We start from the raw sequence: 19,168 nt of genomic DNA, 5'->3' as shown, positions 1-19,168 counted from the left end.
TGCTTGTTTGTGGAGTTGCCCTTCCTTCCCTAGGCTTCTGATGGGTTCTGTCAGTGCACTTGTATACAATCAGTATCTGATGAGGGAAAGAGCAGAACTGCTCCGTCCGGCTGCTTCTGCGGGCTTTAAATGTGCACGCTGTCCAATCTCACACACTGCGGATTCTGCCTCCCCCACTGTTAGAGCTACAGCATTGCTGTGTGTACTAGGCTTCTGCACATGCGTCCCTGGAAGAGATCAGTACAGCAAGCCATAGTGTGGGCCAGGACCACATCTTCCTAATTCCTAAGAAGTTGTCAGTGGTTCTCAACCTTCCTAATGCTGCAACCCTTTAATACTCAGTTCTTCATGTTGTGGTGGCCCTCGACCACAAAATTCTATTTCATTGCCACTTCACAACCATAATTTTTCTGCTGTTATGAATCTTAATATAAATATCGGGTATGCAGGATATCTGCCATGCAGCTGCTGTGAAAGCCATTTGATCCCCAAGGGGTCGTGACCCACAGGTTGAGAACAGCTGGTTTATGGTGCTGTTTCTTTGATGGATATTTCTTTCATTTTGCTCTCACGGATATTATGAAGTTCACCCTTGTTTACAGGATTTCAATCTTCTAGTTTTTTGGGTCCTGGGTGTGGATCCATAACCTCACGTTGCTAAATTAACACCCCCCCTCTCCCCACTCCCCAGCTACTACTGCCAGCCCTTGCTCTACTTTTCAAGAATTGGTCTTCCAGCCACCGGAACAACCTAGGGCCTAGGAGATATCCAGTCTGTGTGTTGAGGGCCCTGCGGATGAGCTCTGAGCCCCACTCTCGGTGCTATGATCCAGCTCTGCCGGATACTTGAGGCCTGATTTGGTGTTTCAAGAGGCAAATCCGGAAGGGAGTGGTGGGGTGGCCGTGCCACATGTGATTTCCCTTTCCTAAGGAAGCCCACCGGCAGCACGGCCAGGACACAGCCACTCACTGTGTTCTCTTTGCAGGAGATTATCCTGTCTCTGCAGGCTGCATGTGAGGGTGCTGAGTAGGACAAGGAATGAAGTCCTTCCTGTGATAGGGACTGTTCAGGGCAAAGCATTACTTCTGGGTTCTGTGACGTCTCTTCGGCTACTCTCTGATGGGGCAGCAGTGGCTTGTGTGTGTGTCTGTGTGTCCAACTCTGCCGTGAAGGTTGCGGTTGGAAAAAATCAACCAAGTAGACTGGGAGTGAGGCAGTTTGTGCCAGGAGATGAAGATGGCAGGGGTGGTCCTCATCTACCAACTCCCAAAAAAAATTTATTTATTTATTTATTCATTCATTCATTCATTCATTTATTTATTTATTTATTAATTATATATACAATATTCTGGCCAGAAGAGGGCACCAGATCTCATTACAGATGGTTGTGAGCCACCATGTAGTTGCTGGGAATTGAACTCAGGACCTTTGGAAGAGCAGGCAATGCGCTTAACCTCTGAGCCATCTCTCCAGCCCACCTACCAACTTCTTAAAGCTAGTAAGACAGCTCCACATTGAGATAAGGATGAATGGTCATTTGAAGGTGGTTTTGTGGGTTCCCACTATAACAGGGCAGATAAATCATCAGAACTCTAAGCCAGCATCTTGTGTGAAAAACAGCTTAGTTTCCATGGACTGTTAGATGGGCCATGCTCCTGGGCCCATAGAACACTTGTCCAATACTTCTGCTTATAGGGTAGCCATGAAGACAAAGACCAGAGGGTTCAAGAGAAGTGTTTCTGAAACAAGACTGGAAGGAACACATCATGGGACAGTGTGAAAGTCACAGCATGGTACTTGTTACTATTTGCTCTTGGAGCTCGCAAACACAAAGCAGTCTGTATTGGGGCTAGGTTCAGGCTGGGGTCAGCAGCCCAGCCCAGCTTCGTTCACAGAGGAGTCAGGCTTGGTAATGTCCCAGTGGTCCTGCTGTGTCTGCCGTGCTCCAGACTGCTAAGTGGAGAAGCTTCAGGACTCTTGTCACAGCAGCCAGTTCATTGATTTTGGGGTGATTTGTGAGGACAGCAGGCTGGAAGGAGTGCTTGGATAAATACACGGCAAATGAGCCCTCCTAGGAAGTGCATAGTGAGAAAGCCGGAGCAGAGAAATGACCCACGTCTGGGTATCTCCCACCTCTGTTTCCGTCCCCGGCACTTCATGCTCTCCAGGGCTGTGCTTGGGGATTTCCTAGTGGGGATTTTCAAGAAAGCCCTGAGAGCTGGAGGGCCCTCTGCGCAGGAAGGTGACAGCCACGAGAGGGGTTGTGGGCATTGGCTGTCCACCACTGGGTCCTCAAGCACAACAGAGAAACCACATGTGCCTGAATCCTGAGTTACTGGTTTGGTAGCTTCCTCTCCTGAGAACAAGGCTCAGGTCCTGGAGGATGGTGAGGCACTGTGCCCTTTTTAAAATTATTACACATTTGTTTGAGTGTGTGTGTGTGTGTGTGTGTGTGTGTGTGTGTGTGTGTGTGTGTGTACGTACGTGTGTGTGCATGCATGCACCAGTGTACAAGTGGAGACCAGAGGACAACTTGAGATTTAGTCATCTCCTTCCATCACGAGGGTCCTGGGGATAAGACTTGGTGGCAGAGCACCTTTACCCTCTGAGCCATCTTGCCCTTTGCCAGTCCTGAGACAACAAAAGCCAGTGTTCTCTGCGAGGTTAGTTGTTTCACTCAACAGCAGTAAACAGAGCTTTTTGAAGGTGCGCTGTGTATTCCCAAGCTGGGGGAGGTAGGGGGTTGGAGTGCAGAGAGCCTACAGGGAAAAGGAAGCGGGCCACCCTCTCAAGTGACTGGCTTCCCGCTATAGATGTCCTAGCCAAGTTCTGGAAGCCAGAAGCGGGAACTTGCCCAACCCGGGTGGTGAGCTTGTCAGACTGCTCCACTGAGGGCCATTGCCTGTAAAGTCCGCGGGGATACTTTTATTTATTTCTATTGGGGTTGAACCTCGTTGGGTGTGTCTAGGTGGAGCCTGCAGATCCAGCAGGACTGTGGGGAATGTGGGGGAGGTTCCTGTCTTTTGTGACTGGATGCGAGCCTGGTAAGACCTGGCTCTGGGCGGACCCGAGGACACCCATCCTGCTACCGAGGTAAGTGAGAAGAGCAAGAGACCACCATCCTGAGGCTCGGCACTCCCTTCCCCCCAAAAAAGGTTTGTGGTGGGTATCACACACATGAGAAAGTGGTTTCCTTCAAGAGTTACACGCGGTCAACATGCTCGCCCTCCCTTTCTCCTCCCACCATTCTTCCCTCTCCCTTTTATCAAACACGGGGTGCTGCTCAAACTGTGGTCTAGACTGGCCTCCAGTGCACTGCCTCTCTGCCTCAGCTTCCCCTGTTGGGATTACAGGCGTGCACACACATGTCCATCATATATTGTTGTTTATTACGGTTTTTCGAGACAGGGTTTTTTTTAGGTAGCCTAGGCTGTCCTGCAATTAGCTCTGTAGACCAGGCCGACTGGCCTTGAACTCACAGAGATCCACCTGTCTCTGCCTCCCAAGCGTGGGGATTAAAGGCCTGGCTCTTATTTAGTTTTTAAACATTCCATGGAATGAATTCACAGGTGTTCTCTGCTCTGGAGAGGACAGTCTGGCCTGGCGTCTCTGGTCTTTGCTGTGTTTTTCTGGGCACCAAGGGCTGTGTTGAATGCTCAGTCTCTCCATAGTGTTGGGGTGACTGATAGCTGTGGGGCACCCCAGGGATAATATGCAATACCCCCGAGGGACCAGTAAGCGTTCACATGACCCTGCATGCCATCGTTCACGTCAGTCCGATTCTGACCCCTGTCACCACTTACCTGCCACGTTAGGGCTGAGTAGTCAGGAAATGTGCTCTGGGTTGGGTGTTTCAGAAACCCTGTGGGGTGGTGATAGCCTCTGTTGCTCCCCAAAGTATGCCTTTCCCTCAGCAGTCTTGGGAAACAGTGCCTTAACATGGGGTGCATGGTAATTTTCCTCTCTGATGGTCCCAGATCTCAGGCTGTGGTCTCATTCAGAGATGTTTCTTGCCTGCAGATGAGTCTATGGACTCACAAGCTTGCCCATGCCACATCTTGCCCTCCGCAGGAAGTGTGACTCAGCAAGATCCCCAGGCTCTAGGCCATCCCAGGACATGGAGGATGGGTGTGAACAATGCGGTCGAGATTGGCACCTCTGGACAGGCTATTGCTGCTGGCTTATCTTTGTGCATGGTTGGCTAAATGGAAGCAAAATGGTTGGGGAAGACATCTTCACTGGATGCCTGTAAACAGCCTTGACAAAGCTGGCAAGCTCAGTGCTCTGGATTCCCCCACCCCTCAGGTGTTTTGAGACAGGGTTTCTCTATGTGATAGGCCTGGCTGTCCTGGAGCTTTGTAGACCAGGCTGGCCTCGAACTCAGGATTAAAGGTGTGTGCCACCACCACACCACCATTGGGTTTGGGAGTTTAATGAACCTTGTGACTGTAGTCCCAGAAGTGATACTTGACCCCAGTTTTTAGATTCCTTAGAAGCGTGTTTCATTCTGTGTAGGGCTGCTGTCTCCACACAGTGGGGAGATAGGCGGGTTCTCTGTTACCCTTCTCCACGTGTCTGGCTCCAGCAGAGCCTGGGTTCATGGGAGGCGTCCAAATGAGAACCGATCTACAATACTTTACAGATTTCCTTGAGCAAGTGCCTCCCAGTGCCAAAAGGAGGGTGGCAGTGCCTGTCGTGGTTTGCTACCAAAGGAAGGGGACTCCTGCAGGTCTCTGGCTGAGTTGACAGACTGAGAGAGTAAAGGTTCGCCCTCCTGGCAGCTGAGTGTCGAGAGAGCCACTCACTGCCTTCAGCTTTAGGGTTGGTACAAATTGTAACAATTCAAAGTTGCAGGGGATCAAAGTTAGTCCTTTAATTGTTGCTTTCTTGTTTTATTTTCAGTATTCATCTAGTGTGTAAAACCTTCAGAACCCCTTTTCTGTTTCTCCAGAGAGAGCAGCCTTCTCAGTGATGATGGGAGAGTGTTGGGGGTGTGTGTGATGAACTGTGCTACAGACCTGGCTGGGAGCTCTCTGGGAGATTGCCTGGGGCCTGGCTCTACCCTGCAGGCATGGTGGGCAGAGAGTGTCCGTGGCTTCTGCAGTCCCCTCCTAAGCCACTCCATGCTTGTGCAGAGGTGATGCGTCCTCGGTGCTGGCCTATGGATATGCCAGGGCTGGATCTGGTGCCTTCCTGCGGGGCTGCATTGTCCGATTGGCAAGAACCATCTTAAGCAGTATGCCAGACCTGGTGCCTTGATCGTGCACTCAGAATCTAGCTAGATGATGGCATTGCAGCAGAGTCAGGACAGTCAGTTTCTCGGGGATTGCTTTATATCCCCATCTGGGAAGAGAACGTTCAGGCCCAGCAGTGCAGTGGTGAGCACGGACAGTTTCTGTTCTTATAGAATATGGTGACGCTAGAGATTGGAGCCATCTTTGGGGGAAGAGAAGGTGGGTGAAGTCTTTTGTTCCCAAGGGAGGGTTGCAGCTCACAGCTCTCCCTGGTGTGCTGTGCTTTCAGGTGTGGCCGACGAGAACGCCTTTGCAGAAGAATGCCAGCGGAGAGGCCAGCAGATACCAGCTCTGGCCCCTGGCCCGGCCCCAGCAACAGTCCGGGCCCCTGGCCCGGCCCCAGCAACAGTCCGGGCCCCTGGCCCGGCCCCAGCAACAGTCCGGGCCCCTGGCCCGGCCCCAGCAACAGTCCGGGCCCTCTCCCCAGCCCGGCCCCCGGCCCCAGCTCCAGCCCCGGCTCCAGCCCCGACTCCGGCCCCTTCTATCAGCACCCGCACACAGAAGCCACCCAGGCCTGCCCCGACGGCCAAACTTGTGTCTAAAAACAACTGGGAAGATGAAGAACAGGACAGGCAGCGGGTTCCTGGCAACTTGGATGCCCCCGTGACCTCAGCAGGTGTGCAGAAGGGAGCTGGTGTGGAGCACCCCCAAAGTGGTTTGCCCCCAGACCCAGGACAGCGAAAACAGCAAGCAGGCCTATGTTGCTGCATTCTGACCTGAGCAGGCTTGGGGAGCTGGGGGAAGGTGCCAGTCCTGCTGAGCAGGGGCAGAGGAGATCCCTGCACCCAGCTCACCTCCCACAGCTGCTCTATGGACAGCCTAGCTCCGTGGTTCAAAGCCAACCCCATGATTAAAACGGGGGTCCCAGTATTCTGATGTGTATGGAGTATGTTGTCTGGGTTTAGTTGACTGCTGAGGAAATGCCCGGTGCTGCTTCTGTCCCCAGTGGCTCCTTTTTATAATTTTGATACTAGATCTTGAGATTTGTCACTTAACCTGATTTGCCCAAGGCCACTTGCACACTTATGTTAGCTTCATTTTGCAGAAGAAAAGATACAGCCAGGTTCCCAGTAGAGTGCTCTCAGGTGAGCCACTGGTGAAGGTGGAGGCCTGGCTGCTCCCTCAGTGCTCATGATGGGATCGTCCACTGCCACTGCCCAGCTCTACCCTCAGCCAGCTGCTTGTACATCTTCAGGAGCATTTCCTGTAGAACATTCTGGATGGTCAGCATGTACACATAGAGCTTTCCCAGTAAGGCCCAAGCCCCCTATCAGTGTAGTTTTATTGCCCAGAAGTGAGACAAGCTTGTGCCTGTGGCTGCACAAACTCAGCAGGCCAGACTGCAGAGATGTGGCTTGGTTGTCCATGTCTGATTGTGTTGCAAAGTGCTCCAAGTAGGACACAGGGAACGGTCAATTCTTTTGTTTCCCAGAACTTTGTATTAAAGTCAAGCCCCCAAATCCCTTTAGGTTCTCCTCAGAGGAGAATGCAGAGAGCCCTCTAGGGTAGAGTCCTCAATGGGTAAGGCATTGCTGGAATTGGGCAGCAAGCATATAGTTACCCTGCTGTGGGGAGATGCTAGCAAAAACAGATGGGTGGCTGACTGGGACACGAGCTTTGTGCAACTGAGTGACAGATGGGCAGGGCTACCTGACCGCATAGGGAGCTTTCGTGTGCCTCAGTGGCTATGGACACCTCCCAGTGTCTACTCCCAGTGCTCCCAGGAGGTCAAAGCAGCAGACTTGTAGATTTTACCCCCTCACTTCCCCAATCCCCTTCATGTTCATTTGTGAAGGCATCATAAGGCTGACCCATGAGTCAATCTCCTGGTTTCTAGAAGGTGCATAGGGACAGGCCTGCCTGCAGAACTTATTTACAGATGCGCAGGCCTCCCACCACGGGATCTGGACAGGAAGTGTGACTGCAGCCCTGGGCCACGCCTGTTAAGCAAAAAGTGATCAGCCAAGGCCGAAGAATCTGGAGACAGTAGAGTTGAGTAATAAGAACAGCAAATCACTCTCCCCTTGTTGCTTGGTCAGTACTGATCCAGACCTCTTCTGTGTATGTGTGTGAACTGAGAGTCTGGAAAAGCTGTGAATGAGGTGATCGTCTTGTACCTCCCCGAGTCTGGAGTCAGAAGTATCTTCCAGCATATGGCTCTGGGTGTAGCTCCCTCTTCTCTGTCCCTTTGCTCCCTATGTTTTTAAGGAACCATGCTTTCATATAGAAAAGCATGAGCAGCCCTTCTCTTGCCTTCTATAGGAAAGCGTGAGCAGCCCCTTCACTTACCTTCTCACTCAGAAATGATGACTCATTTTGAAGTGGGGTTCTCCAAATTGCCACCTGAGCTACACGAGAACTTGGGTTATCAACAAAGTGAAAACAAACCCGTCGTGAAGGACATTAGAAACTTAGCTACGGTTCAAAAGTGGTTTCTGGTTTCCACAGCGACAAAGCCGTGACCTTTGGGCAGCATCGCTTGCTCTGTACTGCAAGCCGCTGTCCTCCAGGCAACACAGAAAGCTTTGCAAAGTCTGGTGCTCTGCTGCTGTTGGGATCAGGAGGAGTAAGACCAGACCTTTCCTATTAACATTCTGAGAGCCATGTTGAAGAACTAAGATGATCTGGGCCAGGCTTCCTGCCTGTGTAGCCTTCAGTGGTTTTGCTGTTACTGTTGTTTTTGCCTGGTTTTATAAGTCTTGGGCAAGTTTGAAACTTTGTGCAGAATTTCCCAGTGGCAGCTCCCATTGGACGTCGGCCAGAGAGCTGTCAGGTACAGTCTAGATGAGCCAGGCCGGTTGGCATCAGGATGGGGAGTTTCCTCAATGAAAGCGATTTTCACTGAGGTGTCTTCATAAAGAAGGACTTTGCAATTCAGGCCAACCTGGCGTGTCAGTCCCCCAGGAGTTTCATGGCTTTAAGTGTGTGTGTGTGTGTGTGAGAAACTAAATTGTCCATGTGCTAGGTAAACTCTGTATCCCTGAGCCTTGGATTTAGTATGTGTTATGTTGACTTTTTTCTTTTTTCTTCTTTGTGGGCTATTCTGTGACCTTTAAAATTTGTTCTGCTGAACTTGTTGGAGAAAGGATTAGTGGCATTTTTCATTTGTGTATTCCGTACACAGCATTGGTCTGTGGACTGTGAAGAACACATGTCCATTAAAAATGGCAATTATCCAGCATGAGGAAAATCATGTATGAAGGAGTAGACCTATGCTTCCTTCTTGCTGAACTTGACCCTGCCCTGTGTAGTGGTGTGGAGTGCAGACCTCTTCACAGGGCACGACTTGTAATTCAGAGAGCTGGACCTTGCATCTAACTCTGCTGCTGGCCTGCATCTTTTCGCCACCGCCTGCCAAACTAATGCATGTGCTAGGATTTTGGTGGATCTCACTGTGGGAATTTTGAGGTGTCATTGGGCCTGTTCTAGAAGTTGGGGATCTGAGATTTCTTGTGGGTCTTCCTCAGCATGAGGGCCACATTCTACCTGCTTCACTGTGGCCAGGGTCTAAGAGCTTCTGCAGGACTGAAGGCAAGGCCGTTCATTTCTGGCTCATTGGAAATGTCCAGAGACTGAGCCTCCATCCATCTCCTGTGGCCTTGGTTGGTAAGGTTGTGCTTTAATGACAGGAAAAACAACAGTGGTGTTCCAGGGAGAGTGGGCTGTCCATTGCAGAGGGAGCCGTGGAAGGTCTCTGTGGACCTGGCAGAGTAGGTGACAGGGCTGTGCGTTTGCAGGTAGGGCCTTGGCAGGGCTTCTAAGGACTGAGATGGAGCCTGTTGCACAGAGCTGGCTCTGTGACTGGGCTGCTGGGTAAATGCAGGATGCTTGCTGTGAGTAGCACACTGTGTGGCGGTCATGTTCTGTGAGTAACACGGACGGTCTTGAGCCTGCTATTCCAAACAGTTGGCGTTTTCATGTGGACAGCATGAATGACTGTCCGTGGGGAAGTGTCTAGTGAGTGACGCGCCTCATGGGGAAGCAGTTGTTGGTGTGCAGTGTTTCACAAGCCATGTTTCCTTAGGGCTCAAGGAAGGTGGCAAGAGGAAGAAGCAGAAGCAGAAAGAGGACTCGAAGAAGAAGAAGCCGACCAAAGGGAACCACTAGGCTGAACTTGGCGGCAGCCGCTGCAGCCGCTGCAGCCGCTCTCATGTGTGGTGCGCACGGCAGCGGCATCCTTTCGGTGCCGCTTCGCTTAGCAGGATTATGGACATGTGCCCACGGATCGGTAGGATCAGGGGTGTTGGAGATGGAGGTGACAATCTCGGGTGGCCCGCATAGTGTAAGCTTGTGACACATCCTCAGCCTTGTAACTCTGCTTTTCCCCAGCACTAAATCCGTAGCATTTTCCTCTTGAGTTGTAAGGATCTGCCTCATTCTTTTCAGCAGTCCGAGCCCTGCTCTGTGCACCGAGGTGTTTGTAGCTGTAGGAGTCCAGTAGGGCCCAGTAGGGAGCTGGGTATGTGTTCATGACTGTCTCCTGGTGGCGGTACAGTGGGCAGTTTTTAGTACAGCGAAACTTAACAGGTAATGTAAGCTGCGCCTTGAGCCATGGGTTTTAGGGTGCTTGATTCAGTACTCTGGCAACATAGGCCATCACTAGCCACTTCAGATACAGTCTTTCCTTGTACTTATTGTTCAATCAACTCTTAATCTTCTCCAGGTAGTCAAAAACTGACACCAAATGTAGTTTAGTTTTTAGGAAATCTCATCTTTTCTTCTTGGAGAAATAGTTGCCCTTCAGTCAACAGGCGTTGCCTAGCAATACCATTTCTAGCTCTCGTAGGTCAGTGCCGCTGGCTCTTTACACAGCCACACAGGTGCATGCAGAAAGATCAGCCACTGAGCAAGAAGCTTGACCTCAGTTCTTCAGATTGCAAACACTGCCCCTTCACATCGTCCTGTCACAAATCCACGCCACGCCGCCCCCTAACCTGCCGTTTGCACTGTGAGCACCAGGTGGTTCCGACGCCGTCTCATTTCTGGACTACACGTGCCTCTTGGGGATGTGTTCCTTCCTTTCGGCCGTGAGGATCTGTTGCTTGGACTTTGTCTTCTTGGAAGAGAGGGCGTCATTAAAAGTTGGTGGACTTGAGATGCCAGCACTTGGGTCTAGCAGCGTGGAAAGGGGGAGTTTTGTGAGTTGTAGGCACTGCCGTAGCTAGGAGCCTGGGGCAGAGTCACCTGAGGTTTGAGGGGATGGCTGTGAAGTGTTTGCTGTGTTTGCTTGGTTTCAGTGGGAGGTGGTGTGGGCAGTTACCATGGAGTGTGAATTGGTATTAATGTGTGCTGTGGAAATGTGACCCACAAGGCATAATGTATTTTAGTGCTACCAACGTAAATAAAATGTAAACACCACTGAGTCCAGCTCCCGTGTGGTCATTCCTTGCCTACAAGTTGAACTGTTACTATGAAGAATAAAAGCAGATCTTGCATGTTTTTTTATACACAGTTTTATATATTTTTACTTTGTGTGTGTGCAAGGGCGCGCTGTGGTGCATTTGGCAGAGGAAGTCAGAGGACCGCTGTGGGAGCTGGTCCCCTCCTTCCGTAGGTGGTCAGACTTGATGGCAAATACTGTTTTTACCCATTGAGCTATCTCACCAGCCCCCACATTTCTGATTATGGAAGATAAAGTGACATGTTTGGGGCAGAGGATGTGTGTGTCCCATACAAAGAACAGTTGTGAGTGTGGCTCTATGGACACCAGCAGCCTGAGTGAGCATGCTGGAAGCCTGGAGGAGAGGTGACTGTAACAATGTATTGCTCAAGTCTCCAGTATCGAAGGGGAGGTGCTAGGATGCACATGTGAGAGACCACTTCAGGTAAGCCCGCCTGTTGACGTCATGGTCGCTCCTTTAAGGCGAGGCACAGGCCTGTAGCCAGTAGGCACACAGTGTTCATGCATGTGTTGAGTCTGCCTGTATTTAGGTAGCCTGGCTTTCCAGAGGAGCTCAAGTCCAAGGGCAGTGCTGCTGCAGTGGGACAGCCAAAAGGGAGGAGCCAGCGCCCTTGCAGGGCCCACTGTGCGCCAGCCTGTGCTTAGGTGAGGAGACCCAGAGAAAGGCTAGGGCTGTTGTCCACACCCGGGTTGGGGCGCTGCACAGTCAGCCCTAGGTGTTCAGAAGTTTGCAATGTGTCAGTCAGTCCAGGCTGATCACTGCCTCTTGGTGTGTCAGTGCAGGATCCTTCTAGAGAGGTAACAAGTGCGGTACACCCATGCTGCTTGGCAAACGCCTGCGCATCTCAAGCAACACTGTGTGTGGGCTTGTCTCTGGTCTTCCGGGCCTGCCTGGTACTGTCCGGTCCCTTCCGTCTTTGGTGATGGGCTTCAGAGCCCACCCTCTGAGTGAATATAGTCATTTGAGCACAGTGAAGGCCCAAGGTCTGGATCACAGCTGTAGGGCAGCTAGAGAAGCCTGGGAAGTGATGCTCTTCTCTGGAAAGGCTCTCCAGTTATTACCCAGTGTTTCAGCAACACTGCAGAGCAGGCTGAAGTCTGAGCTTGAGACCAACCTGGTCTACATGGATAGTTCCAGGCCAGTAAGGGCTACTTAGTAGGACACACCCTTCCTGCCCCAGCTCCCCCCCCCACACACACCAAAGAGAAGTTGTAATGTATAGCTTGAACACGGTTTTACTTTGCAGATCATTTGGGAGGGGACCTAGTTTGTTCCACTGACTTTTCTATTCAGTCCCTGCCTGCACCCCTCCTCAAGGGTCTTCACTGGTGTGTGTCCTACCTGGCAATGGGAGTCATCTGGTAGCCTCTGATCTAGGTCTGGAACAGCTCTTACCACTGGTGGAGATTTCCCCTTTCCGGTATTCTGCCCTAGAGATGATGCCGAGAATGTCCTGTGTGAGTCTGGGTCTGTGACTAGCTGCTGCCCCTGCGATATCCCTGTCAACTGACTCACCCAGGATGGTGCCACCCTGTCTGAGAGTCAGCCCAGTGTTGGTCACTCTAGGTTATGTCAAATATAGCAGGCTCCACGTGGACAAGCTATCTCCTTCCCCAGAGGCCCCAGGTTGAGAAGAGGCTTGAGCCTATGGCAGTGGCCTCCCTATGCTGCCTTGGACAGTGTCTGTGGAGCTTTTTCTAGGCAGGTGGGTGGCATCACCTCCCTCAGGAGTGCCTGACATCTTTCATCTCAATGGAGAGTGCTGCCTCCAACCCAGGCTGACAATCAGTGGCGGCTGCAGTTGTGAGGGAAGGGTACTCCTCCAGGGAAGCATGTGGGTGTGCGTTGTGGCGCTCTCATGCTTCTGCATGCTTCTGCTCTTGCTGGTTACTGGGTATCAAGGCCAGGGCCACGGAGCCACTGTCTCAGGGAGGCTCCTGACTGGGGATGCTGGAGGGCGTACGTGGTGCGGTCCACAGCACCATGTGGTGAGGATACATCTAGACTGACCCATGGAAAGCACCCATTCCAGTGGAGGAAACTCAGCTTTGCAGAGCTTTGGGAATTCCTACCTTTCGAATAGTCACTGTCACTTCTGTAAAGCCCTTGTGAAGCCATGGCGCTCTCCTCTTCCATGGTGGGATTCACCCTTAAACCCCCAGCAGTGTATTGATCGATTATTGGGCATACCTCCCTCATGTGCTGTCATACTGGATGACTTTTCATTTGGCCGTATAATCTTGATATATAAAATATATACTGGGTGCCTCGAATTCTCCAAAGGCACTGGAGAAAAGACATTCTCTCCACATGGGTGTCAACGGGAGCAAAGCCACCGCTTGGCCTGGAGGCTGGAAATGCCAGGCTCCAGACTTTCCACTCCCACACTTTCCTCTTTGACCTAGCCACCTTAGATGTTATCTCTAGGACTGAGAGGTTCCCTTTAATCAGCTAACAGTTGAGGAAAATACTAATGCAGACCAAACGCCACCCACCTTCCTCCCGCAGTGTATGCTGGTTACCATGGTTACCACAGGCTGCATGGTTACCACAAGCCGTCATGGAGCAGAAGTGCTCAGACCGTGCACAGCACTGCCACATTTTCCTTCCTTTTCTACATCTGTCAGTTACACCAACTCCCAAACTCCCTCTCCCCTCTCTTGGGAATCATAGCCACTAACTCTGTTCACCCTTCAGGCTTGCCTGGGTGCTTCACAGCCACGCCCCCTCTGAGACATAAGTAAGATAACAGGTTCCCACTTCGTCAGCCTTATCTGTCTTCACAGCCCGGAAAAATGCGTGCCTGGTATCCTTGCTATTGCCAGAGAATTGCTGATTGTGTCTTTGTGGGTATATAAACTGTAAACCCTCTGGGATGAAGAGACACGAGAAGAAGTCGTGTGTGAGCTGATTCGTTCACCCTCAGATCCCTTTAGCCAGTTTCATGTGCTGTAAGTATCCTGTCTGAACCCCGAGGGAGCACCAAGTTGGTACTTGTACTCCAAGATGACAGGTCCCTGGGCTCTGCAGACAGACATGAGGGATTAGTATATCCCAGCCCTGTACTGTTTGTGGTTTTGTGGAAACCCACAGCACCATTCATACCGGGTGGGCAGCAGGCAACTGGGGACACAACTTAGCTAGTTCTCTCTGCCCAGACACCGTCTGTTCCTTTAGCGAGGGTCTTCCCATAGAGTCCAGTGACAGCCATGTTCCCAGCACCTGCAGGTGTGGATCCTGGCATGACCCCCTTTTTGCGGATGGCTAGAGCCTGTGGCCTCCTCTTAGGAGAAGATACTGTGTGTGAGTCTTCAGCAGGCTGGATCACCAGGCCACAGAGCCTTGGCCCTCCCCCACCAGCTCTTTGACTTAGGAAGGCATGGCTGGCTCTGGAGCATGGACCTCCCTGGAGAGGTTTCCTTTTCTGTCCTTTATCCCTGAGACCAGGAGCTGGTGCGAGGGAGGGCGGCCTGCTTCTGCATCTTGTTTGTGCTGCTATCTGCTACCCACCATACAGTCAGGCCCCAAAGATCTGAGAGGTAGGAGCAGAGCCAGGAGAAGACCACCGCACATAAGGACAGGCATAGTGCCGAGCATAGTGCCATGGTTGTGTTCTGGAGCCCCGCAGCCAGCGTGTCGTGTTCTTGAGCACTCTTCCTTATGACAGACTGCTCTCAAGCTCTGCCCCTCCCTGAGGTGTTCTGGTTTCTGCAGATTCAAAATGGCTCTTGAGAAACTACACACCCTGCGGCCCCTGGATGTGACCCTATGGGGACCCCAGCCTTTGCAAATAGTCAGAGGTCTAGACAAGCTTTTGTTTGCTTTAGGGTAGACTTTGGGGTCAGTGCTAGGTGGCTAGGTGTAAGAGAAAGGGGTGGGGTTGAGATAAACAGCTATCTGAAGACCGCAGCAGAATGTGTGTGTGTGTGTGTGTGTGTGTGTGTGTGTGTGTGTGTGACAGGAACCAGGCCACCTGGAGCCTCCTGAGATTGTCACCAGAGCTTAAACTTTGAGAGAATAGGTGTGACTTGCAAGTCTGAGGCCTAGTGTCGCTGCAGCCTAAGATACAAGGCACGGACTGCGTGCCGTAAGCATGCTGCCGTCTGCTGAGAGCATGTGTGTCTTCCGTGTCTTAGTCCCTAAGTGCCACTACATAAGCACATTGATTATTTAATATCGTGTGTGATGTGTTTATGGGGCACACTCATGCCACAGCGCACATGTGACAGTCAGAGGGACAACCTTGTCGAGGAGGTTCTCTCCTACCTTCATGTGCGTTCTGGGGATCAAACTCGGGTTGTTAGGCTGTGTGGCAAGGGTCTTTAACTGCTGAGCTAGCTCACTGGTGCTAGCCCTGGATGGATCCTTCTTTTTATTTATTTATTTATTAAAGATTTCTGTCTCTTCCCCGCCACCGCCTCCCATTTCCCTCCCCCTCCCCCAATCAAGTCCCCCTCCCTCATCAGCCCAAAGAGCAATCAGGGTTACCTACCCTGTGGGAAGTCCAAGGACCACCCACCTCCATCCAGGTCTAGTAAGGTGAGCATCCAAACTGCCTAGGCTCCCCCAAAGCCAGTACGGGCAGTGGGATCAAAAACCCATTGCCATTGTTCTTGAGTTCTCAGTATTCCTCATTGTCCGCTATGTTCAGCGAGTCTGGTTTTATCCCAGGCTTTTTCAGACCCAGGCCAGCTGGCCTTGGTGAGTTCCCAATAGAACATCCCCATTGCCTCAGCATGTGGGTGCACCCCTCGCCGTCCTGAGTTCCTTGCTCGTGCTCTCTCTCCTTCTGCTCCTGATTTGGACCTTGAGATTTGTCCGGTGCTACAATGTGGGTCTCTGTCTCTGTCTCCTTTCCTCGCCTGATGAAGGTTAATATTCAGGAGGATGCCTATATGTTTTTCTTTGGGTTCTCCTTCTTGTTTAGTTTCTCTAGGATCACTAATTATAGGCTCAATGTCCTTTATTTATGGCTAAAAACCAAATATGAGTGAGTACATCCCATGTTCCTCTTTTTGGGTCTAGCTTACCTTACTCAGGATAGTGTTTTCTATTTCCATCCATTTGCATGCAAAATTCAAGAAGTCCTTGTTTTTTACTGCTAAGTAGTACTCTAATATGTATATATTCCATACTTTCTTCATGGATGGATCCTTCTTGAGGTGGGGTTTTGTACTGCTCAGACTGCCTCAAACTTGCTTTATATATTTTTATTTATTTATTTTTTAAAAAAGATTTATTTATTATGTATACAACATTCTGCCTGCATGTATGCCCACATGCCAGAAGAGGGCGCCAGATCTCATTACAGATGGTTGTGAGCCACCATGTGGTTGCTGGGAGTTGAACTCAGGACTTCTGGAAGAGCAGCCAGTGCTCTTAACCTCTGAGCCATCTCTCCAGCCCCTTGCTTTATTTTTTAAAAAATTTATGTGTGTATGCGTGTGTGTGTGTGTGTGTGTGTGTGTGTGTGTGTGCATGTGCTTGTGTGTGCAGGTGGCCACAGGGGTTAGAGGGGGACATCAGGTCTGAGCTGGGGTTCCAAGTGCATATTAACATGGGTGCTGAGATCCAAATCTGATAGAACAGTAACTGCTCTTAACCTCCAAACCTGGTGTCCAGCCACGAATAAAATACGCTGTGAGAAAGTCCCATATGTCTGTGTAGCTTAGTGACAGTTTTTCTTTCTACCCAAGAATTTTAGTGCTGCTCAGAGAAAAACAAAACCTTTGCCCAGTTCTTTCAGGATGCAACATTTTACATGGTCACAAGAGGGCGCCTCAACAAAAGAAAACAGGACCACGCGGCTCAGCTTCTGAATATTTGTACCAGCATGATCACACGTATGTGTGTGCATACACTGGTACCTGTGCTCACATATGTATGTGTGAGCATACAGTTCACATACATCCTCACAGAAACATGCAAACACACACATGCATGTACACATAGTACACATGTGAGCATACATGCTCACACAAAGGCATACATGCTTGTATGCTCACATACACGAACATTTGTGTTCATGCATGTGAACCCTTGCACATGTGTGTATAGAAGTGAGTGAGTTTGCCTTTTGCTATTGCTAGAAGTTCAAGCACTATATTGAAGAGGTAAGGAGAGAGTGGACAGCCTTGTTGTGTTCCTGAGTTTAGTGGGATGGCTTTGAGTTTTTCTCCATTTAATTTAATGTTGGCTGTCGACTTGCTGTAAATAGCTTTTATTATATTTAGGTATGACCCTCGTATCCCTAATCTCTCCAAGACCTTTATCATAAAGGGGTGTTGAATTTTGTCGAATGCTTTTTCAGCATCTAATGAAATAAATGATCATATGGTTTTTTTTCTTTCAGTTTATTTATATGATGGAAGAGTGAGTTTGCCTTTAATCATGCTCAAGTTACTGGAGGTTAAGATTGAATCACAGGGTGAGAGGATGCCCCCCCTTCCACTGTCCCCTTGGCGGTCTTATTGAGGAGTGAGAGGTTTGCTTCCAAGAGCCCCTACTCAGCATTGCAATTAAAACTCTCTGTAGACCAGGCTGACCCTGGACTCAGAAACCCACCTGCCTCCACCTTCACAGTGTTAGAACTAAAGGTGTATAAACCACATCCAGACTCAGGTTTTGATTAAAACAAAACTTTGAGTTGTGTGTGTGTTATGGTAGGCTTGTAGAGATCAGAGCTCAGCTGAGTTGTCTCTTCCACCAAGTGGGTCCCAGGGAGTGAGCTCAGATGGTCGCACCTGAGTCATCTTGCCTGCCCTCTGGCTTCACTTTAAAGCAAGGTCAGTTGAGTTAGGATCAACAGGAAACTAGTCAATCAAGTCTCCCGTGAAGCTTGCTGTGAGAACTGAAACCATGCAGTAGCGGTGGGCTCTCCAGCACCGTTCTCTGTAACTACAGAAGCTGTGCTGCTTTGGGGAGGAGACTCCACGTAGGCACACCCCAACTGCCTTCAGGTAGGGGCGCAATAGACACAGTGGGGGGTGTGGAGTAGGGGAGGGGTCAGTGAGAAGGACGCTTGCTTTCTTCTCTTTACATGCTGGCCACCTTGCTCCTCAGCTTTTAGCGGTACTCATAAACAGCTGTAAATGCTATACGCTCTGGAGAACGTAAATCCACAACAGACTCAAGGTTGAGGTTATGTCACACAGTGCCAGGCTGTTGTTTTAGACCCAAAGGCTGTTGTGTTTCTCTGTATCTCTGTTAAATATGGTTGTGTATCCATCCAGATGCTAACACTGGGGCAGGCTGAGCCCTGTATAGAGCTACTCTCCTGTGGTAGCTCTCTTCAGTACTGGTTCTGTGTGTTATATCCAGGTTAGTCAGCGTTGGATTTCATTAGGGGGCAGCTCAAATGTCAGGTCATTAAACAAAACTGTATAAAATAAATTGTCAGAGTATGACTACCTGGATGAAACAGTAATTGCTTTGAAATAGATACTTTTGTTGCCACTTTCAAGAACACGTATTAAACAGAAGTTCCAAATTTGATATGAATAGCAGTAGATTGTAACTATCCTAAGAAATCATACAATTTGAGTCTAAAATATTACCAAAGGCTGATCTGATAGTCAATTAAAATACAGTATTGCTAAAAGGAAGCGTGTGTACTTAACACAGGTCAGTTCTTTGAACCTTAGGAGCCATTTACAAGAGTCCAAAGGTAGATGTGGGACAAGTTTTGAAAGCCCAAGTTGAAAAAGCAAGGCCTCTTTGAATTGAAAGATCAAACTGGAATGGAGAAGCCTGGGCAGTCAGTACTGAGTGACAGACTGATGTCGGCTTGACATTCCTCTGTCACGTGCCACTGATGAGGGACATGGTCACCACAGAAGCCACGTCTCTCTCTCCTCTGATGACCCCCACGAGGTCTCGCCCAAGCTTGGTGTGACGAACTGGGATACGTCTTAAGGGAAGAACCTGGAGGTTTCCTTTTCCACCGTGGTTTTCAGTTGAAAATGTTTTTCTCTAAAGTGGAGAGGGATATTTGGGAGGAGGTATAAAACACGTTCACCAGAGAATTGCCTTCTTTCTTGGTGGAAACCATCACCAACCAGGGGTTGGCCGGCTGAGCTGAGTCAGGCGCCCATGCTTGGATGAGGGGTGTTCACACTGAGGCCTCTCAGCTCTAAAGACATTTTCTGAAGCCTCTTAGCATTTGGAAATGACAGCTGTCCCCCCCCCCCCACATGCTGGACTGCTCATCCTCCTGTGTCCTTGTGAATAATCTTCAAACATAACTCCATTCTGGGAATTGAGGCAAAGACAACCCACAGATGTTGACTCAGTTCCTGATGTATTGATTTAGTCACTGGAACAAGGTCAGGATGGCCCACCGATGCTTGTAACCGCCCAGTGGGTCAGTTAGTCTAGGGTTGTAACCCGCCTGGCAGGTCAGTTATTCCAGGGTCCCAAAGAGGCGCTATCTGAAAAGACATGGGCGGGAAAGAGGAAGGAGGCCAAGCAAG

General features: G+C 50.2%; 1 protein-coding gene across 4 annotated transcripts in view; it reads left to right on the top strand.

Annotated features, from left to right (window-relative positions):
* The window catches only part of Dnajb6 (DnaJ heat shock protein family (Hsp40) member B6), a 53,593-nt gene extending 42,931 nt beyond the window's left edge, over positions 1-10,662 (top strand). For 2 of the 4 annotated variants that reach the window (XM_075955310.1, XM_075955309.1), the window contains exon 9: positions 5,525-9,313. In XM_075955310.1, coding sequence (XP_075811425.1) covers positions 5,525-6,015 — 491 coding nt within the window. In that variant the 3' untranslated portion in view covers positions 6,016-9,313. The other 2 variants (XM_075955311.1, XM_075955312.1) reach the window with 2 other exon arrangements.
* The last annotated feature ends 8,506 nt before the right edge of the window (positions 10,663-19,168 follow it).

Source organism: Microtus pennsylvanicus, chromosome 21 (genome assembly GCF_037038515.1).
Source record: "Microtus pennsylvanicus isolate mMicPen1 chromosome 21, mMicPen1.hap1, whole genome shotgun sequence".
NCBI classification, from domain to species: Eukaryota; Metazoa; Chordata; class Mammalia; order Rodentia; family Cricetidae; genus Microtus; species Microtus pennsylvanicus.
This window is presented reverse-complemented; position numbering and strand designations above follow the sequence as displayed.